Genomic DNA, 23034 nt, shown 5'->3' with positions numbered 1-23034 from the left:
GAAAATTCAGTCTGAACTGGACAGAAATTGAAAAATTTCAAAGTTTTCAGCAAATCAAAAACTAAGCAAAATTTGTTTCAACCAGAAATATTTTTGATGAGTTTCATTTTGATTTCAAGCTTTTTGAAAATAAAATAAAATTAAAGGAGTTTTCTAAATGAGAATTCATTTCAAACCAAAACATTGAACGGTTCATTTTAAAAATATCAAAACTGGCCATTTTGACATTTAATTTTTTTGTTCAAAAGTGAACAATTCAGCAAAATCAACACAAAGTCACAAACCATTTTGGTGTCACTGAATCTCCATTCTTTGCCGAAAAAAAAAAAGTCGTGTGTGAAAAGCTTTTTGCCTAACTCTGGCATTAACTCTGCGTTGAAGAAAAGCCCAGAAAGTTCTGGCTGCTCCCGTTTGATAGCTGAATCGTTTCAAATGACCTGTGCCCATGAATCCTATCTAGAGGGGACAGGCTTTTCCACTCACACAAAACATAATTCCTGTAATACAATAGAAAGCAATTCCTGTGACCTTACCACAACTGGCCCCACACGGGACTTTCCAGCAGCAAGAAACCAAAAGCGAAAGGTGTAACATCACAGGGATTTCCTGCTGTTGTGGGGGCGAAAGGACTAAGCTCTATATAAGGAGGAGACCGTAGGGAAGATCCCACATCACTTTTGGGACAAGCGATCAGCAAACAGCACCGTGCCCCACTGGGCCTCTCTCATTCTGCAACCCAGCATTTAACCCGAGCTGCATTGGATCGTTCAGTGGACATGGAACAGCCGTCGCTGCAGCCCCGGAAGTGAGAGACCAGACGTGGCAGAAACTCAGCAGCATCTGGTGAGTACAGAGCCCAGCTCAGCGATGCCTCGCTCCTCTCCGGACTGACCGGGTGTGAGGGCAGGGAATTGGCAGAGCCAGTTGGCAGCTCCTTAGTTCAAAACACACGAGTTACTTTTTTAAAAACTCCCTCCTTTGCTCTCTTGGAAAAGGGAAATTAAACCCTGTTCTTGGATTTGAGTGGTTCATTGAAGGAGGGGGGCGGAGGGCGCACCCCTGAGCGACGTAGTTACACCGATATAAGTCTGTGGTGTAGACCTGGCCTCAGACCCTCTGTTCCCAAAGGAGCAGCACGCACCAGCTTAGAAGATTCAACTTGGAATCACTGCTCCGCGTAACACAGCACTTGGCTATGGCTATAGATAGCTCCGTACCGTGAAAACAGGACTAAATCTGTTATCAAAGAACAGAGATTCACGTGACAGTGAGTAAGAATATTTGACGCAAATGGTTTCATATGAAACAAAACCATAACCCACTTTCCAGAGCCTACCCCTAACTCACAGGACCTTCCCCCGTCTTCTCCAGGACAGCGCCCCAAGCCCTTTGCCCAGTGCTCTGGCAGGTCGGCGGAGGCCCCCTCCCATAAGATCAAGCCCCCGGCAGCTTGTCCTCACGGACTGAAGGACCGGCAGGGCGTCTCTCTGCACCCCCAGAAATATCAGACCAAACCTTCAATCTTCATTTGAAAACAGGGTCATCGCCCACAACTGCTGCTGTTTACCCCTTCCTGTTCATTGCCTTCCACGGCCTCCACCGGCGCTTTGTTAGCATTTGACTCGGTACATTAGCAGACTTCTATTGTGAGACACAAAACCCAAGGGCCCACCGGGGAGATGAGTGTCTCCCACCTGCTGTCAGGAGCAGCTTGTCTCACCGCACGCTCCCTTTGAGTGACCTGCCTTTACCCACAAGGCTAGAGCACAATTTCCAGCAGATATACAGATGTCCCCACATATTCGCCGCACTTACATCTCACAATGACTGCGATGGCCGGTGTGACACAGACTTTCAGGCAGACATTACATGACCCCGACGGTGAACCCAGGGGATCCCTATACCCCTATGTGCCCTGTACCCTCTGCCAGCTGGCACCGAGAGGTCCGTGGGTCACAGACATGCATAGCAGGAGGTGCTGTGGGTCATGGTGCAGGGGTACTGGCAGAGCCCTGGGGTTGCTGTACGGATTGTTTGGTAAGCTGAGTCCATTCAAACAAAATATGTTTTAATACAGCCAAGTACAGGGTCATATATCTAGGATCAAGGGACAAAGGCCAGACCTACAGACTGGGGGACTGTATCCTGGAAAGCAGAGACGCTGACAAACACGTAGGGGTCAGAGTGAAGAAGCATCTGACCATAAGCTCCCCGTGCAAGGCAGTGGCACAAAGAGCCAGTGCCCGCCTGGGCTGGATACGCAGGGGAGAAGCGAGTAGGAGCAGGAAGGTGATTTTACCTGGAATATGGCAGTGGAATCCTGCATCCAGCTCTGGGCTCCACATTTAAAAAAAAAACATTTGAAAATTTGGACGGGTCCAGAAAAGAGCCACAGAAATTATTCGAGGGCTGCAAAAATGGCTGTACGGTGTGAGCCTCAACGAGCTGAGTCTCTCCAGCTGACCAGGAGGCAGAGTGAGAGGTGACCTGATTAGTGTGGAAGCCCCTCCCCAGGCAGATACCAGCAGGTACGGGCTCTGGCTCTCTCATCTAGCGGAGACAGGAAGAACCAGAGCCAACGGCTGGAAGCTGCAGCCCGACAAACCGAAATCAGAAATAAGGCACCAATTTGGAACAAGCCCCCAAGGGAAGGGTTGGATTCTCCAGCTCCTGGTGGCTTCACGTCCAGCCTGGGGCCTCTCTGCGGGAGGCTTTAGTCAAACACAAAGTCCTGGCGGTCAGCGCAAGAGTAACTGGGCAAAATATTCTGGCCTGGGCTGTACAGGAGGTCAGACTAGGTGATCTGATCATCCCTGCTAGTCCCAAACTCTATGAATCTATGGCTGTATGCAGAGCACAGAACTGGGACAGCAGGGCAGAGAATCATAGAAGATCAGGGTTGGAAGAGACCTCAGGAGGGCATCTAGTCCAACCCCCTGCTCAAAGCAGGACCCACCCCAACTAAACCATCCCAGCCAGGACTTTGTCAAGTGTTACCAGCTTTGCCTGTTACTTTGGGGTACGCTCATTTATTAGGGTAACTCTTCGCGGGGTGGGGGGGGAAGTTCTGTAACTCTATCAGTGTACTGCTTGTGTCACTTGTGTTCTCATACGGGGCTCTGCTTCTCCCGGCTGCAAGTTCCCTCCTGCAGGACCTAGGTTCCCCAGGGCTGGGTTCTTCCAGCCCCAGCATCAGACGAACATGAACATGAACACGAACGCGCGCGTACACACACACAGACACACACACGCTGACAGAGTGTGTCTGAGGGGACCGGGTCAATCAGCACTCCCAAGCTGACCCCTTATACGTCCCTGGGCTCAGCAGGCCGGGTCGAGCAGCACTTCCAAGCTGCCACGCTCATATGTCCTAGATTAAGCACATCTCTACCCCACGTTCCCGTTACAATTGTTCTGGTCGTAACCCCCTTGACGAGCAAACCCCACAGGATTTTTGGGCGCTGCAGGGACCTTTTAGCTTAGGTACGAGGAGCGTTGCTGCAGAGTGAATGCGGAAACCAAAAAACACCCACGAGAGGTGGGGGGAGAGAGAGAGGGGCAACCAGCTTAATCATGAAAGTTATTTAGTGCCAGGTAATAACCATAGGGAAGCCAAACAAACAAACCAGTTATGTCATAGGATCATAGAATATCAGGGTTGGAAGGGATCTCAGGAGGTATCTAGTCCAACCCCCTGCTCAAAGCAGGACCAATCCCCAACTAAATCATCCCAGCCAGGGATAATATTATATCTAACATAAACTTGATTATAGAAGTCAGGTTTACAAAACTGTAACTGATCACACCAGTCAGGGTCCGAAGGCTGCACCTAGAGCGAGAGCGAGCTGGGTTCTTACCCCTCCGTGAGCTGGAATCGATCGGGGGTCCCGGCTGGTGGTGGTAACTGAGGGTCCGGAGTGCTGGAGTCAGGCAGAGCCCCCAGCACGATCCGTCAGGAGAAGATGAAGTCCCCATGGGACTGATGCGGATTGTGGATCCAAGCATCAGCACACTTACTGGAGCATAGATAGGGATTTTTGTAGAGAAACAACAATGGTTTGAGGGAGAACACAACATTTGTTGATGTGTAAACAAGGGAGGATACCAGGGTTGGTTTGTTCAGGCTAGACATGGGAGCTGATCACCCCTGGCTTTGGGCGGTGTTCCTTGGAGGGAGCTCACAATGCAATTAGGGAACTTCACTATTTTGGATCTGTGATGCAGCAGGGATGGGGGAGTGTTGACCTGGGAATGTGGCAGGGGAGTTTCACTGGGGATGGGAGACCTGAGAGCCTGTTACCTGAGCCAGGAGGGGGAGGGGGAGGGGGAGGTAACACCTCTGCCCAGGAACATGGACAGAGGCTGCAGGAGGGAGCCTGCTGGGGGGGGGGTTGGTTTCAGTTTGGGGCTGGGTGGGGGAATGCAGGGAACCCCAGGGCTGGGGTCTGAGCTCCCTGCTCCCCCAGAAGGACTTGACTGAGGGGTCCTGGGTGTACCCACAAGCTCTGTTTTAGACTGTGTTCCTGTTGTCCAATAAACCTTCCGTTTTACTGGCTGGCTGAGAGTCATGTAGAATCCCAGGAAGAGGGGTGCAGGCCCTGGACTCCCCCACTCCGTGATAACTGGTGGCAGCGGTGGAATCTACTGCACCGCGTGAACGGCGCTTCCTGCAGCAAGTGACTGGGGAGCAGTAAAACGAAGGGGGATTGACGGGGACCAGGCGTGCTGAAGATTCAGAGAGAGACGGTTTCAGGGGGCGGTTAACCCCTGGGAGTGTGTGACCAGAGAGAAGGACTTTTGCAGTAACAGGGTCCCCCGGGGGATTGCAGCAAGCGGTCCCAGGGGCGGAGGAGTCTGCAGCTCGACCCTGGCAAAAAGGTGGTGACCTCAAGAAGGACTGGCACACTAGGGGCTTTTCCTGGAAACCGTGGAAAGCTGCCCGGCCTGCGAGTGGCCAGCAGGGAGATGGACGCTAAATGCCTTAAGAGCGACCTGGTGGAGCTGTGCAGGCAGAGGGGGCTGCGTACTGGGAGGTCCACCAAGGAAAAGCTGATTGTCCATCCATCCGGGTCATCCAAGCGATCCCTCTCCCTAAGGGAAGCCGCCCGGTGGACACAGCGTGGGCCCAGGGACCTGACCGGGCTGGGAGGGGTCAGACTGCTGCCGAGGACATCCCGAGACCCTCCCTACCTAGGCCTGGGGGAGGGGTTAGGGGAAGCCCAGCGAATACTGAGGGCACCCTGACCCCGGCAGCCAGCAGGGGATCCTCCCGGCAGAGCTCCCCATCCCTGGAGCGGAGGCGGCTGGAATGGGAGAGGGAGATGAAAATGATGGAAAATCATGAAAAGCAACGTCAGCATGAGCAGGAGGAGAAGGAGAGGGAACGTCAGGAGAAGGAGAGGGAATGTCAGGAGAAGGAGAAACAGAGGCAGCATGAACTGGAGCTGGCCAGGCTGAGGAGCAGTGAGGCCCCGGCTGCGGTGAGTGAGGGGGGACCCAAGACTGCAAGGAGCTTTGATAAGTGCTTCCTGGCCCAGCGGAAGGAGGGGGAGGACATAGATAGCTTCCTGACGGCCTTTGAGAATGCCTGCGAGCTGCACAGGGTTGACCCTGCAGACTGGCTCCAGTTTCTCACCCCCTTACTGGACCCCAAAGCCGTGGAGGTGTACAGCCGAATGACAGGGGCGGAGGCAGGGGACTATGAACTGTTCAAACAGGCCCTGCTCCGTGAGTTTGGGCTGACCCCCGAGATGTACCGGAGAAGGTTCCGGAGTCAGCGTAAAATGCCTGAGGTCACCTACCTACAACTGGTCAACCGGATGCAGGGATATGCCCGCAAGTGGACAGCGGGGGCCCAAACTAAAGAGGACCTGCTTGACCTGATCGTACTGGAGCAACTGTATGAACAGTGCCTTTCCGACCTGAGGCTGTGGCTGGTGGACAAAAAGCTTGCGAACCCCCAGCATGCAGGGCAGCTGGCTGACGAGTTTGTGAACAGTCGGTCAGGGGGTAGCCGGGAGGAATCCCAAAAGAACAGGCCCCCCCCGATGCAGAGAGAGAGTCACCATGGGGCCTCCCAGCGGGGAAATGTGGAGAACCTCCTCCCAAGGGGAACGCCTGGCGTCGGGCCCCTCCGACCCGCTCGGGGGGACCAACGTGACCTGAGCTGCTATCACTGTGGCCAGAGAGGCCACGTATGGACCCAGTGCCCCAGGCTCAGGGACAAACTGAGCAGACCCAACCTACCCAGGGTTAACTGGGTAGGGACCCAGCTGGACGAGGGGCAGACGACCCAGGAAAGGGGGGCTACCAGTTTACCACCTGCTCAGGAGGGAAGAGTACCCCCGGACAGCCCCGCCAGAGGGCCAGATGCTCCGGACTCAGGGTGCTCAGTTTACAGGGTGGGCGCGGGGCTGTCCCTCCAGAGAGAGTGCCTTGTTCCCCTGGAGGTGGATGGGAGGAAGGTCAATGGATACTGGGATACGGGGGCGGAGGTGACGCTGGCCCGGCCCGAGGTGGTGGCCCCAGATCGGCTGGTGCCCAACACCTACCTGACCCTGACGGGGGTGGACGAGACCCCATTTAAGGTGCTTGTGGCAAGGGTACACCTGAAATGGGGGGCCAAGGAGGGCCCCAAGGATGTGGGGGTACACCACCATTTGCCCACTGAGGTTTTGATGGGGGAGACCTAGAGGACTGGCCAAGCAAGCCCCAGACCGCCCTGGTTGTGACCCGTAGCCAGAGCCGGCGAGGGGCACTGCACCCTGACCTTGGGAAGGGTACCACACCGGAGGCGCAGGACCGTTCCCTGGTGGGGAGGGAGCGCCGAGGGGCATGGCTCAGAAAGGCTGAGGCCTCAGACCCGGCCAGTGAGGGGGAACCGGTCCCCATCCCTTCCCCAACCACTGAGTTCCAGGCTCAGTGTGGTACGGACCATGAGGAGAGGCTGCCAGGAGAGGTTCCTGTGGGAGAAGGGGTTCCTGTACCGAGAATGGGCTCCCCCAGGGGAAGGGGAGTCCTGTGGGATCAGGAGGCAGCTGGGGGTCCCCCAGAAGTACCGCCGCAAGCTCCTGTCCCTGGCCCATGACATCCCCCTCGCAGGGCACCAGGGAATCCGGCGCACCCGGCAGAGGTTGCTACAGAACTTTTACTGGCCCGGTGTCTTTACCACGGTCCGGCAGTATGGCCAATTCTGTGACCCCTGTCAGAGGGTGGGGAAGGCCCGGGACAAGGGGAAAGCGGCTTTGAGACCTTTGCCCATCATAGAGGAGCCTTTCCAGAAGGTGGCCATGGACATCGTGGGACCTCTCAGCACGACGACCGGGTCAGGGAAGAAATATATTCTGGGGGTGGTAGATTTTGCCACCCGCTACCCCGAGGCAGTGCCCTTAGCTTCCATTGAAGCAGACACCATGGCAGATGTGCTCCTGACCATTTTCAGCTGAGTGGGGTTCCCCAAGGAAGTCTTGACAGACCAAGGCTCCAACTTCATGTCGGCCCTGCTCCGGTGCTTGTGGGAGAAATGTGGGGTCCGGCACGACTGGGCCTCAGCTTATCACCCCCAGTCCAATGGGCTGGTGGAGAGGTTCAATGGGACGCTAAAGATGATGCTGAAAACCTTTATGAACCAGCACCCGCAGGATTGGGACTAGTACTTACCTCACCTGCTGTTCGCGTACAGGGAGGTGCCCCAGGAGTCTACCGGACTTTCGCCTTTCGAACTGTTATATGGAAGGAAGGTGAGGGGCCCCCTGGACCTGATGAGAGACGAATGGGAGGGGAAGGCCACTCCCGATGGAGAGTCAGTGGTGGAGTATGTCCTGATCTTCCGAGAGAGACTGGCTGAACTCATGGGCCTGGCCAGGGAGAATCTGGCCAGAGCCCAGAAGAAGCAGAAGGTCTGGTATGACCACACGGCGCGGGCCCGGGCCTACGCCACCGGGGATCAGGTGATGGTTCTCATCCCCGTGACAAAGAACAAACTACAGGTCGCCCGGGGGGGCCCTTTCAAGGTTGTCAAGCAGCTCAATGAGGTAAACTATGTGGTGGAGCTGTCGAACCGGGCCCACCACCGCCGGGTGTACCATGTGAATATGATGAAGCCATATTATGCCAGGGGGAATGTGGTGTTGGCCGTGTGTGGACAGGGGGAGGAGCAGGGAGATGACCCTTTAGTAGATCTATTCCCTGGGACCAGAGCTGGTTCCCCCCTGGAAACAATTCCCCTCTCGGATCAGCTAACCCCTGCCCAGCAAGCTGAGGTCAGGGGGGTGCTGCATCCGTACTGACAGCTGTTTTCCAACCAGCCTGGACGCACTAATCTGACTGTACACCGGGTGCAGACGGGGTCGCACCTGCCGATAAGATGCTCCCCCTTCTGAATCACAGGGAAAACTGCTCAGGACCTGGAAAGAGAGGTCTGGGATATGTGGCATCGGGGGTGATCCAGCCATCGGCCAGCCCTTGGGCCTCGCCGGTGGTGCTGGTCCCCAAAAAGGATGGGTCGGTCCGGTTCTGTGTGGACTATCGGAAGCTCAATGCCATCACTGTATCTGATGCCTACCCCATGCCCAGGCCGGACGAGCTCCTAGACAAGCTGGGAGGAGCTCGGTACCTTACCACCATGGACCTTACAAAGGGCTACTGGCAAGTGCCGCTGGATGCAGATGCCCGGCTGAAATCGGCCTTTATCACCCCTCTGGGGCTCTACGAGTTCCTGACCCTGCCTTTCGGCCTCAAGGGAGTGCCGGCCACCTTCCAGCGCCTGGTGGACCAGCTCCTGAGGGGGATGGAGAGTTTTGCCGTGGCGTATATTGACGACATCTGTGTCTTTAGCCAGACCTGGGAGGACCACGTGTCCCAGGTTAGACAAGTGCTGGACCGACTCCCGGGGGCTGGGCTGACTGTAAAAGCGGAGAAGTGCAAGGTGGGGATGGCGGAAGTATCTTACCTGGGCCATCGGGTGGGGAGCGGCCGCCTAAAGCCGGAACCGGCCAAGGTGGAGGTGATCAGAGACTGGCCCGCTCCCCACACCAAAAAGCAGGTCCAAGCCTTTATTGGGATGGCAGGATACTACCGAAGATTTGTGCCCCACTTTAGCGCCATAGCCACCCCCATCACTGAGCTATGCAAGAAGGGGAAGCCAGACAAGGTGGTCTGGACCGAGCAGTGCCAGGAGGCTTTCCGCGCGCTGAAGGAGGCTCTGGTCAGTGGCCCAGTTCTGGCAAACCCAGACTTTGACAAGCCCTTTGTGGTGTTCACCGACGCCTCCGACACGGGACTGGGGGCGGTGTTAATGCAGGAGGATGAAAAGGGGAGAGACACCCCATCGTGTACCTGAGCAAGAAGTTGCTACCCTGGGAGCAACACTACGCGGCCATCGAGAAGGAGTGCCTGGCCATGGTGAGGGCCCTCAAGAAACTAGAGCCCTATCTCTTCGGGCAACACTTCACCGTCTACACCGACCACTCTCCCCTGACCTGGCTGCACCAGATGAAAGGAGCCAACGCCAAACTCCTGAGATGGAGCCTGCTCCTGCAGGATTACGACATGGACGTGGTCCACGTGAAGGGAAGTGCCAACCTGATAGCGGATGCGCTGTCCCGGAGAGGGGGCCCCGAACTTCCCCAGGTCACTGGTCAGAGTGACCCCGCTCAATTCAGTCTCAAAGGGGGGAGAGATGGGACGCAGCAGGGAGGGGGAGTGTTGAACTGGGAATGTGGCAGGGGAGTTTCACTGGGGATGGGATACCTGAGAGCCTGTCACCTGAGCCAGGATGGGGAGGGGGAAGGTAACACCTCTGCCCGGGAAACTGGACAAAGGCTGGAGGAGAGAGCCTGCTTTGGGGGGTTGGTTTCAGTTTTGGGCTGGGTGGTGGAATGCAGGGAACCCCAGGGCTGGGGTCTAAGTTCCCTGCCCCCCAGAAGGACTTGACTGAGGGGTCCTGGTTGTACCCACAAGCTCTGTTTTAGACTGTGTTCCTATTGTCCAATAAACCTTCTGTTTTACTGGCTGGCTGAGAGTCACAGTGACTCCCAGGAAGAGGGGTGCAGGCCCCAGACTCCCCCACACTGTGTGACAGGATCCCAATCAAGGATTTATTACTAGAATTGGTCTGATAACGGCTGAGCTGGGTGGGTGCAGGCTGGGTTCATTGACATCTGGAGCAGAGATCCCCCCTCGTGCCGTGCTTCCCTGCTTCGCTGGTCCCAGAGTTCCCTGCGGGTCGTGCCTTGGAATCTCTGGTCTCCGCTCTGTCTGCTTTTGGAGATGCCTCCCTGTCCCATCTTCCATGCAAATGAGGCTAGGGGAGTTTCCTTAATTGTCACCCTTGTCCCAGGAGTTGAGGTGTGTCTCCCACGGCCTTTTCATTGCTTTTCGTAAGTCTTTCTTCTGATCGGCTTTGGTTCAAGCAGAGGCTGAGGTTGGGGGGGCAGGTCTTTCATGAGTCCGACAGGCGGGGTCCTGCGCCCTGGTTCCCCAAGAACACAGGGCTGCTTGGTAACACAAGCCTGGCCTTAAAAACCTCTAAGGAAGGAGATTCCACCACCTCCCTAGGGAACCCATTCCAGTGTTTCACCACCCTCCTAGTGAAATAGTGTTTCCTAATATCCAACCTAGACCTCCCCCACTGCAACTTGAGACCATTGCTCCTTGTTCTCTCATCTGCCACCACTGAGAACAGCTGAGCTCCATCCTCTTTGGAACCCCGCTTCAGCCAGTTGAAGGCTGCTATCAAATCCAAACTCACTCTTCTTTTCTGCAGACTAAACAAGCCGAGTTCCCTCAGCCTCTCCTCGTAAGTCCTGTGCCCCAGGCCAATGATCATTTTCATTGCCCTCCGCTGGACTCTCTCCAATTGTCCACATCCTTTCTGTAGTGGGGGGCCCAAAACTGGATGCAATACTCCAGATGTGGCCTCACCAGAGCCAAATAGAGGGGAATAATCACTTCCCTCGATCTGCTGGCAATGCTCCTACTAATGCAGCCCAATATGCCGTTAGCCTTCTTGGCAACAAGGGCACACTGCTGACTCATAACCAGCTTCTCGTCCACTGTAACCCCTAGGTCCTTTTCTGCAGAACTGCTGCCGAGCCATTCGATCCCTAGTCTGTAGCGGTGCATGGGATTCTTCTGTCCTAAGTGCAGGACTCTGCACTTGTCCTTGTTGAACTTCATCAGATTTCTTTTGTTCCAATCCTCCAATTTGTCTAAGTCCCTCTGGACCTTATCCCTACCCTCCAGCGTATCTACCACTCCTCCCAGCTTAGTGTCATCTGTGAGAGTGGGGTTGAGACCGAGAGGCCTCACCAGAGGAAGCAGGGGAGAGAGAGAGAAAAGACACTAAAGAGAAACATGCACATTGCTGGACCAGATCCGTGCTCCTGCTCAGTGCCCCATCTCTGGCAGTGGCCAGTACCAGCTGCTTCAGAGGAATAATTACGGAATAACCTGCTCAAACATGTGGGTCCTTCCTAACTACCCCCCTCCCCCGCCCGATCAGTTAATGTTCGACTCATGGTCTGAAGCAGGAGGGTATTTATCCCATATTGCAGCCATACAAGATGCATTATAAGAACATTAGTAAAGTCACAAAGCCAAGGACTCAGAACTCAGGGAGTGCTGGAACTAAGGTTCCTGTCACCCTTAGTTTGGTGTCCTGTATCTACTCACCAGCATCATCCCACGAGCCTGGAGCTGGTGGAAACCCGAAATTCTGAGAGTTCCAAAGTTGTTTTCATTCAGAACCAGAAGAAGAAGCCAAAATAGCAGAATTGCTCACAAAAGTCTGAAAGTTTTGAAAAATGCAGTTCTGGGACAGAAATGTTTGTTTGATACACACAGCGTTTCATTTTTACTTGTATTTGATATTAAATGATATCAAATCAAAATCAGAGAAAACATTTCGGGTGAGATTCACAACGGGATGCGGGGGCCCGAATCACTGGGCTGGGGGGATTCTCATGGGGATCTCCCTCACTCTCTCCTGTGGAAGCTGTTCCAACTGGGCGACGGGCGTAAGTAATTAACGACTCGTTGGAGCAGGGGAACTTGAACTTGACCCTCCCAGGTAGTGGCCCATCCCCAGGGCTATAGCGTCATGGTCACCGGCTCAGTGACTCTTTAAACGTTTCTACGCAGTGGAACAGGAGAGCCCCACATCAGCCTGTCCTGGGGCCCAGGGGTGAGAGCTCTCTCCTGTGAGGGGGGAGATCCAGAGTCAAATCCCGTCGCCCCATCAAGCGGGGGTGGGGGGACTGAACCCATCTCCCCCCGTGCTGGGTGAGTGCGCTAACTCCTGGGTTAACGGTGTGTGCTGCTGGCACATTCCTTGCAAACAGCAGCTTAGGGGCCTGACCCCAGGCCCGGGCTCCCAGCTGTGAATCCCACCCAGAGGGAGGCGCCTCCCTGCAGCCCGGACTTGGGCGACAAACGCCAGGCGAGGAGCAGGGCTGAGCACCCCCCTTTCCTCAGCATCTGCCATTGGCTAGCTCCTTGGCTCCCCACCCAGGGTGCTGGCTTTTGGGAAGCCCATTCCTCATTTAGGAAGCCTGGGAACCTAACCCTGGCTCTGTGACTCTCTCTGCATCTTGCAAGTAGAGTCGGTCCTGCTATGGCTGTTCCGTGACTGAACTTGCAGAGTCCCTTTTCCCCCGCAGGCAGAATAGATCCAAGGCTTCTTCCCTGTTCCCGCCAGCAGCTCATGGAGCAGCTCTGTGGGTGTGAAGCCAGCAGGGCAGGACGCACACGAAGGTAGCAGGGAAGTGTGCTCGCCAAGGTGGGCCATCAGGAAAAAGCATTTCAAACACACCCAGGGGTTCTGAAAGGTGGGGACAGGCTTCCAGTGTCTGGCCCCTGGGCAGTGGCGTTCAGAAGGGCCACTGGCTCGGGGCCCGGGGCATTGTGGGGCAGTGGCTGGGGGACACAAGTAATGCAGCGTCTGCCCTCGCACTGCGGTGACCTTAGTAGGTGACCGTGGCTTTTCGCCGTTCGGGAAGCAGTGTTACTGCAGCTCTGAAACCGGGAGCTCTCGTCAGCAGGAGCAAATGTTAGTGTCGATAAATGTGTAACCAGGTTGATGCAAGTTGGCTGATGTCACCTGCCTTTGGCGTATAGACCAGGCCTCAGTTCAGTTCTGTCCCCAGTTCTGTTCACCAAGGATAGAGCAGACATAAAGGAGGCTCAGATGAGTAACAAAATCACTTGGGTCTGGGAAACCCGCTGTGTGAGGAGAGAGTAAAGCGAGGGGGCTGTTTAGTTTACAGAGACAATGATAAATGTACAAACTAACGAATGGCAGAGAGCAGGTCAGCCAGGGCTTCTCTTTACCCCCTCTCATAATGCAAGAACAACGGGACACGCGATGAAGCGGAGGGAAGAAAAGGTAAAACTGACACACGGACACCCATGTACATGACACGCAACTCGGCTGTAGAGCTCATGGCCACAGGCTGTCATGTGTGGGACTCGGAGGAGAACTGGAGAATCAGACAGACGGCCAGCACCTCCACAGTGACACGAGAGAGACTGAAAACACAAAACCAAGTTTCCAATGTTTGGAAGGGATCTAAACCCTCCCCCTCAGGGCACAAGTCACCCAGGCACTAACTACCTGGAGTTAGGAAGAAATTCTCTCTAAGGGTGAATTATTCTGTACTTGTCTATTAGGGGGTTTTCTTGCCCCTTCCCCTGAAGCAGCTGGTACCAGCCAGTTTCAGAGAGAGAAGAAGGGGCTAGATGGACACCTGGTCTGATCTGGTCGGGTGTTTCCTGTGTTCCCATTAGAGTGAATCAAAATGTGTCGGACACTTTACCTCAAAAGGCAATGTAATCAAAGCCAAATCTTGTGTTTTAGCAGAGAGAACTCATCTGGAGAATTACTCTTGGCTGAAGTGAACGTGCTCCAGAGGCGCAAAGATGAGTTGCCAGGAAATATTCGTGAGCAGCATGACACCAACAGGAATAACGTGCTATATTGTTAAAGCAAGTTACTTTTCCAGTAACCACACACCCCTAACTGGAGAAAAGAGAAAAACTGCAGAAGCCTCAAAGCAGAAAGCAATGGAGATTCTGCGGGATGCCCTGAAGAAGAAGGACCGAGTGCTGTTGGAGGAGCCCCAGGATCTGGTTTTCGGTGATAGCAGACATCCCAAATTCTGGATGGAACGCCATGCGATACTGACAGAAGAGTTAGTTCGAGGCCTCATCTCAGAGCTGGAAGTTGTGAAGTTTATGGAGGATCGAACCAATGAAAAATGGGTTGCATATGTTTATCCAATGACTGGAGACAAAACAGTGTATTTGTGCAAGCCATTCTGGGAGCTTTCTACAGATCTTAGAGAAAACTCTCAGCCAGGGACTCTTATCCATGAAGCGTCTCACTTCCTGGGGACACATGATATCACCTATTCCAAGGAGAGTATCTATGTTGCCTGCAGAGGGAAGTTGGTAAAAAGCAAATCAGACCCCAGTGCCCCAGATCTGAAACCCCTTGCGAAAGCAGTATTAAATGCTAACAACATCAAGTATGAATTTGAAATTACCCTAAATCACAAAGGAAGATACGAGAATGGACGATACTCCTGCTGTGGGGAAAAAGCCGAGAACTCAGTTTGTGAGAGCGCTGTGCCTGAGGAGTTTCTTGCCTGCAATTTCAGGGACAGGTAAGCAGCTCTCCTTTCCCATGGGCAGTGCATGTTTTGTGTGGTTCCCTCCCTATTAACTGTATGGCCGTGGTGCCTAGGGACCCCAAGCAGGGATTGCGTCCCCATGGGCCCAGGGGCTGTACTCATCATGGAGAGACGGCCCTTGCCCCAGGGCGCTCGCAATCCAGGATTATAAGGTACCAATAGGTGGTAGAAATAGACAAGCTGGGCAAGGGGGGAGAGGAGACAGTCACAGTAAAATGAACACCATGCACCAGGCCCTCAGCTGACGTAGCCCAGCCTGGCTCCAGAGCAGTAAACGGCGCTGTGCCAGTTACGTTAGCCGAGGGTCTGCTCACGGCTCCACGTCATAGCTCACACATCTCAGCCTTCCTCAGGCCAGCCGCTGCCAGCCGACAGCCATTGTTTGACTGGGCACCATGGCAGGGGTAAAACTGAAGGAGGGATTGAAGAGGACGAGGTGGGCATTTAGGAGAAGGTATGAAGGTGCTTGTGGATGAAAGACTTGCAGGCAGTAAGGGATGAAGTAATGGGTAGAGGGAAGGCCGGGGTCAGTGTTGTGATAAAAACTGTAACTGACTCAGGGGGCGGGCGGCTGAACAGGGAAGGGCCCACCCTGCACAGACCAGGAGCTGGGGTTTGACATGGGAGAGGAGAGGGAGCCAGGGGAGTGACACAACGGGGGTGATGTGGTTGGAGCAGGGAGCCAGGAAGCTCATCCCAGCAGGAGGGTTTTGAATGAACCTGAGGGGCAAGGTGGCTGGCTGCGAGGCCGGAGATGAGAGGACAGGGGTTGAGGTGTGAGATGATCAGGCCTGGGCCCCACAAATCTGAACGTCTGGTTTCTTTTTTTTAAGTTAATTTTCAAGGGGCGGGGGTTGTTTGTGCTCCCCTACCTGGGTGAGTGTCGGAGTCGAACCCTCTCAGAGGAGCCAGCTGTGCTAGCAGCAAGCGGGGCCCTGGCTGGTCCTGAAGCCCCTTGCTGGGTGATGAACCACCAGGAAAGCTCTCTCCTCCCAGCCAGGATTCCTGGTCCCCTGGGGACAGGATTCAAAGCCAAGCCAGCAAAGCCTTTCTGTCAGCTCAGGGCAGAGCGAGATCTGGGTCAGATTTCCCCAGGGACCCACTGTCAGCACGGCGCTGCCTTCCGCTGTCACATTCCCTGGGAACTTGCCTCAGTGCAATAATCCCAAGGCCTCTGTAACGGTTCCCAGGGCACTCGCAGCCGAGTCACCTGGTGAACCCCTGCCCCTAGCGAGAGGAGCCTGGCCTGTGGGGGCTGGCTGTTAACTCGCTAACACCACCAGCTCGTTAGCTGCTCCACGCTCTTCTCTGGGCTATGCCAGCCCTCTCCTCACATTGCAGGCTAGCAGGACGTTCACCTCACTCCCCGAGCCCCCTTGAGTCGCTCCCCTGTGATCCCCAGTCCCTGACACTGGATACTCACAGAAACCCCAGAGTCTCTGCCCCCAGAGGAGCCACGTGCCCCAGTTCTACCTGAAACTCCTGCTCCTGTAAACCACACAGTGCTTGTAATACAACAGAAGAAGGTTTATTTAAGAAATGATGGAGAGTGATGGAAATAAACGGTTTTGTGTCTCCTCTCTCCTTCTGCCTCATAAGAGTCTGGCTTAGTCAGCGATTCCAAGCCCAGAAGGGCCCACTGTGATCATCTAGTCTGACCTCCAGCGTAGCACAGGCCAGAGACCGGCCCCAGAATCATTCCTAGAGCAGAGCTTTAAAAAAAAAATCTGATCTCTTGGATCCAAAACTCCGCCATGCCCCTGGGTAAATTGTTCCAAGGGTTAATTACTCTCACCATTAAACATCTGTCTAGCTTCAACTTCCAGCTATAGCATCATTTCCCACCTTCCTCTGCTAGACTGAAGAGCCCATTGTCAAATATTTGTTCCCCATGTAGGTACTTATAGACTGTGATCCAGTCACCCCTGAACCTTCTCTTTGTTAAGCTAAATAGATTGAGCTCCCTGAATCTATCGCCATATGGCAGGTTTTTCCAATCCTCTAATCATTCTTGTGACTCTTCCCTGAACTCATTTCCAATTTATCAACATCCTTCTTGAACTGTGGACACCAGAACTGGACACTGCATTCCAGCAGCAGTTGCCCCAGTACCAAATACAGAGGTAGCCTCTGTACTCCTACTGAAGATTCCTGTGTTTATGCATCCCAGGATGACATTAGCTCTTTTGGCCAGAGCATCATACTGGGAGCTCATGTTCAAATGATTATGCAAACCAACTCCCAAGTCTTCCTCAGAGTCACTGCCTCCCAGGAGAGAGTCCCCCATCCTGTAAGTATAGCCTGCATTCTCTGTTCCTAGATTTAGCCATATTAAAACTCAGATTGCTTGCTTGCACCCAGCTTACAAGTGATCCATATGATGAGACTACATCATCTGGTTTTTTCCCCAAATACAGAACAGAAATATTGATTGAACACTTTTGCCTTTTATTTACTTGCCCGTTCTATCTAGTAATGCACCACTGCCATTGTCAGGATTCTTTTTTGTTCCTAATATGTGTAAAAAGCTTCTTCTTCTTGTCCTTATGTCTGCTGGCCATAAATTTCTCCTTGTGGCCTTTGGCTTCTTTTATCAATTTTCTATCATTCCTAGCTTCTGATTTATAGATATTAGTATCAACTTCTACTTTCTTCCACTTGTTGTGTTTGTGTATATATACATATATATAAATGGCTGCCTTCACTTCCGCTCGAAAGCAGTTTAGAAAAAATTAATAAATAAAAACACAACCTACCACGGCCTTTTTCCTCAGTTGTGGGATTGGGGCTTTTGGGGCATCTAGTAAAGTGTCCTCAAATAATTGCCAATTATCTTTCACATTTTTCTGATTAAATTCTTCCAGCTGATTTGGCTCATAATTGTTTTCAGCTTTGTGAAACTGGTCCTAGTAAAGCACCATGTATATATGTAACCCTTCTGCCAGGCCGAGTTGATAGCAGCAAGGGCTGGGTTCAGTACATAGGGATTCCCTCTCAACAACACAATGCAAAACCGGCTCGAGCCCCCAGCCAGTGACCTGGGAAAATCTTACACACACCCCTGGGCACCTCAAAGAGGCAATACTTCCCCTCTCGCAAGCACAGAATCTCAGAGTAGCAGACAATCTTTAATAACATGAGGTAAACGACATCAACATTAAATTGGGAAAACACCACAACTAGGGCTCATAAACCAAACCATGAGCAAAGACCCACCCCAGCAAATTGGGCAGTGTCCTTTCCCTTTGGTTCTTGAGTCCAGCAACCCAAAATCACCCAAAGTCCCAAAAGTCCAACAACCCAAAAGTCTCTGTCCCTGGTCAGTGCAGCCCCAGAGTTCAAAAGTTTATCTGCAGTCTTACCTCCCAGCCTGAGTAAAAATGGGGGTGTTATGGGGCACCTTACATGGTCCAAGGCCAACTGCCCCACCTCGCCCCACCTCTCCCGTGGAGTTCTGCTGGAGCCTGCACCACGAGCCACTCCAGCCACCCCGCAAACTGCTCCGCTCACCACTCTGCTTGTCATCCCACAAACTGCTCCGCTCACCACCAGTCATCCTGCAAACTGCTCTGCTCCACCAGCTGCTCAGCAATATATATTCAGGGGCCCTCCCCCACACTTAACACAGCACTCAGTAATTTCAGCTCATAGCAGGAGAGCCTCAGTACTTGTGCACCATTGACCCAACATGAATTCAGCTCAGCAGCCTGTCACTAGACTCCAAGTAGAATCAAAATTAGCTCTGATATGCCACAGTGGAGAGAGGAGACAGTGCAACTGGTGTTTCAGACCCTCAAAAGAAGTCCACACTACCAAGTACAAATACCTCTCTCACCTCACTAGGTTTTGGAACCGATGTCCCTTGTCTAGCGAGTGCTACTTAGTTGATGGCGAGTCCCTCTGTCATAAAACAGTTCCACTGTCCTTGATTCACATAATCAGGGTAACCACACTTTATTCTTCCTGCCTCAATAATACAGAAACTGGGGATCCCACAGCAGCCAAAGTGACCACTTGGGCTGCTGTGGGCTCATGCTAGGTGGGGTGGGTGTGCCTATGCAAACAAGATCAGCCCCTGAAGTTCTTTTCCACAACTTGCCACAATTCGCCACCAGATGTCAGGGTAGAGCTCATCCTGACTCTGCTTACGTCTCTATCGCTGGTTTCAGAGTAGCAGCCCTGTTAGTCCGTATCCGCAAAAAGAAAAGGAGGACTTGTGGCACCTTAGAGACTAACCAATTTATTTGAGCATAAGCTTTCGTGAGCTACAGCCCACTTCATCGGGTTTATTCTGCTTGTACATTATAAATGTGATCAAGTCATGATCACTTGTACCTAAGCTATCATTAACTTTGAGTCCTGTGATCAATTCCTCTCTATATATTAGGATGAGGTCTAATATCGAATTCCCCTGTGCTGACTGATACACTTCCAGTCATCTTTGTCACCTATAATGTTTAGAAATTCCCTTCCCTGCACAGCAGGGTAGATGCCATTGTGGGAATTTGCTCTCTCTTTCCAGGGGAGGCAGGGTGGGTTCTGCCAAGCCTATTTTAGGTCATATACAGCATGATCAATATCAGCTTTTGTAAGGTAGCTGTCAGTACACTAAAAGAAAAGGAGGACTTGTGGCACCTTAGAGACTAACCAATTTATTTGAGCATAAGCTTTCGTGAGCTACACCTCACTTCATCGGATGCATACTGTGGAATCCAATGAAGTGAGCTGTAGCTCACGAAAGCTTATGCTCAGATAAATTGGTTAGTCTCTAAGGTGCCACAAGTACTCCTTTTCTTTTTGCGAATACAGACTAACACGGCTGCTACTCTGAAACCTGTCAGTACACTGAGAACATTAAAACAATTAGGCTGTGTCTACACTGCCACTTTCAGCCCTAAAACTTATGTTGCTCAGGGGTGTGAAAAAACATACCCCTGAGTGATAAAAGTTTTAGTGCGAATCAGTGGCAGTGTAGACAGTGGAGTGCTTATTACTATTGACCCTCTGCAGCCCGCATAGGTACTGGCCTCCTCATAGGTGAGATCAACTGAGCCCAGGAAGTGAGACACTTCATGGATTACAGACCCTGGCTGGGAATTTTTTACAAGATATTTAGGAGCCATACAGAATGATGGTCACAAGTAAATGATTTTGTCTCCAGTAGAATCTTATAACTTTACATACGGTGTTGTCACACACATTTTACCTGGATAATAATGATCAGCAAATTATGAGTTTTCAAATGACACCTCACAAGGCATACTGTGTACAAAATTTATCATAATCCTGAAAAAGGGGTGAACATAGGGGTACAAACCGTCAAAGTCTTTAAAAAGTCTTATTAATTTATTACCTTGCAGAATCTTAGCATGGTTCCCTAGTGGCTCAACTTTGTGCTTCCCAGGTGAGCCCCTTTCAGATCTGTTAACGAAACAAAACAGCTGGTCTGGTCACTGCCTGCCCAAGTCCTGTATCCAGCCTGAGCAGAATCCCCTTGGCTTTCTAATCCCTCAGTAGCACAAACGTAAACCTGAGTCTAAGGGTTTGCCTACACAGCCCATGTTACAGCTGCTATCTTAGTCCCTTACTTAACTGGCCCAGCTTAATCCGCATATCGTAACCTCAATCAGCAGGAGGCGCTGGAGTACTCTAAGGTCAAGACAGCCAATACACACCAATACACACCCGTCACCAAGGACCAAACTCAGCCCTGGTGTAAGTGGATGCAGCTCCCATGGAAGTCAATGGGAGCATGTCAAGACTGCACAAGAAGGTGCAGAAGCAGGGATTTTAGACCTGGAGACTACCAAGTTTTGTTGAGAAAACTTATGTCGACACCCAAAAGTCGACAAAACAAATCGCCAGAGGGTGTTCACACTTGCTCCCTCAGTCGACAGATCATGTCCACACTGGGGACACCATAATCGACAGGGTGAGCAGTGCACTGTGGGTATGTATCCCACAGTGCAGTGTTGTGGGAAGGAAGAGCTGAGCGCTGCGCATCTTGGGATTCTCTCCGAGTTCTCCCGCCGCCCCCTCAGCTGCCGAGAGCAGCATCCTGAGTAGCTCTGTGAGCTCTCCGTGCTGAGGAATGGCAAAGCAGCACCCCAGTCTGTCCCCGTCCCGCTGCTGCTGTGTTCCTAGTGCCAGACAGAACAGGAGCAGTCCAATGATTTGCTCTTTGTTTGCTCCCCAGAGGGAGCCGCACACAGATACTTCCGGGAGCTTTGAAAGGGCAGGGACACATGCCTGCCGGGCAGCAGAGATCACAGCACTGGGCAGAGCGATCAGGGCAGGCATTGTGGGAGTCTGGCAGCAGCCAGTTCTGTCGACAAAACAATCCGCAGTATCAACACTGGCTCTTTGTCGACAATAAAGGGAGGGGAAAAGCCAAAAGTCTCTCATGGGGTGGAAGTTTTTGTTCGCCAAAACTGGGCGTCTTTTGCGACAAAAGTCCCATTGCAGTGTGTATGCTCTAGCTGTTTTGTCGCCAAAAGGCATTTTTTGGCGATAAAACTTCCCAGTGTAGACAAGTCCTAATTTTTGTATTTTTCTCTCTTTTCTGTCAGTTCTCTAGGAAAGACGATCAATGAAGTGGTGCAGTCATTACTGAGGGCAAGAGACAGATTGCAGAAACATTTCCATGAGCTTCGGGAAACTGCAGATGCTATTGACACGGTCCACAAAAGAGCGACAATAGCAAACGTTGCTGGAGGGGCAGTGGGAATTGCCGGGGGGATAACGACCATCGCAGGCGTCTGTCTCGCTCCTTTTACATTTGGAGCATCTCTGAGTCTCTCTCTTGTAGGGCTTGCTGCTTCTACAGCAGGGGGACTGACCAGTGCAGTCGCAACCACCACAGATATGGTGGCAAGTAAAGCCAAGAAGGAGACAGTAGAGAAACTCTTACAGGAGTGTCAGGCCGAGCTGGGAAACATCAAAAAGGATACAGAAATCATCTGTGAACATATACAATTCTTGGAAAGTTATGGAAACAGTGATTTTATGTTTCCATTTGCACAGATAGGGGCAGGGGCAGGACGAGCTGCTCTTAACATCCCGAAAATGGTCAAAGCTGGTCAGCTCCTGGCTAATGCTGGTAAAGTTGCAAGATTTGCTGGAGCTGCTACCCGCATTCTAACAGTTGTCACCCTGGGGTTAGATGTTTTCTTTGTAGCAAAGGATTCTGCGGAACTCCATAATGGTGCAAAAACAGAGCTGGCAGCTAACATCCGAGAAGCCGTCAATGAAATGGAGCAAGTGATTGGCGAAGTCAACGAAATGTGCACGGCCCTAACCGCAGGTACACAAAAGTGAATATTGGGCAAAAATCAGCGGCTCAGTCCTGCAAGATGCTGAACGTCCATCCCCACTGCCTTCCACAGGGATTGGAGGGATTCAGCACCCCACATCATCCTGCACTTATGCCTAGAAAAAGTGACGTTCCTACAGAATATCCCCACTCCCAGATCCCACTCTTTTTATTTATGCACACTCATGATTATTACATTTTACACATATTAAAACCAGTCCTAAAATTAGTCACCGAATTTCTTAGTAGCAGCTGTAGTTAAAGATTTTTTCCACAATTAAAATGGTAACAGGGGTTGTCATAAATATAAAGGGAAGGGTAAACACCTTTAAAATCCCTCCTGGCCAGAGGAAAAACCCTTTCACCTGTAAAGGGTTAAGAAGCTAGGATAACCTCACTGGCACCTGACCACAATGACCAATGAGGAGACAAGATACTTTCAAAGCTGGAGGAGGGGAGAAACAAAGGGTCTGGGTCTGTCCGTGTGATGCTTTTGCCAGGAACAGAAAGGAATGGAGTCTTACAACTTAGTAAGCAATCTAGCTAGATATGCGTTAGATTATGATTTCTTTAAATGGCTGAGAAATTAAGCTGTGCTGAATGGAATGGATATTCCTGTCTTTGTGTCTTTTTGTAACTTAAGGTTTTGCCTAGATTGATTCTCTATGTTTTGAATCTAATTACCCTGTAAGGTATTTAAAATCCTGATTTTATAGAGGTGATTCTTTTTACTTTTTCTTCCATTAAAATTCTTCTTTTAAGAAACTGAATGCTTTTTTCATTGTTCTTAAGATCCAAGGGTTTGGGTCTGTGGTCACCTATGCAAATTGGTGAGGATTTTTATCAAACCCTCCCCAGGAAGGGGGGTGCAAGTTTTTGGTGAGGTTTTTGGGGGGAAAGACGTTTCCAAACGACTCTTTCCCAATAATAAACCTGGTTAGACATTTGGTGGTGGCAGCGAAAGTCCAAGGGCAAAAGGTAAAATAGTTTGTACCTTGGGGAAGTTTTAACCTAAGCTGGTAAAAATAAGCT

General features: G+C 52.0%; 1 protein-coding gene across 2 annotated transcripts; it reads left to right on the top strand.

The window, feature by feature from the left end:
• The first annotated feature begins 587 nt into the window (after positions 1-587).
• Positions 588-22761, top strand: LOC114019664. Of its 2 annotated transcripts, none has more exons than XM_027823040.3 (3): positions 588-843; positions 13856-14663; positions 21260-22761. In XM_027823040.3, the coding sequence occupies exons 2-3, from the start codon at positions 13918-13920 to the stop codon at positions 22005-22007; spliced, it is 1494 nt and encodes a 497-aa protein (XP_027678841.2). In that variant the 5' UTR covers positions 588-843; positions 13856-13917; the 3' UTR covers positions 22008-22761. The 2 variants fall into 2 exon arrangements, with proteins under 2 accessions (XP_027678841.2, XP_037769025.1); XM_037913097.2 differs by having other exon boundaries at positions 13859-14663; positions 21260-22417.
• The last annotated feature ends 273 nt before the right edge of the window (positions 22762-23034 follow it).

This window comes from Chelonia mydas, chromosome 11, assembly GCF_015237465.2.
Source record: "Chelonia mydas isolate rCheMyd1 chromosome 11, rCheMyd1.pri.v2, whole genome shotgun sequence".
Classification (NCBI taxonomy): Eukaryota; Metazoa; Chordata; order Testudines; family Cheloniidae; genus Chelonia; species Chelonia mydas.
The sequence above is the reverse complement of the archived record's forward strand: the minus strand, read 5'-3'. Positions and strand labels throughout refer to the sequence as shown.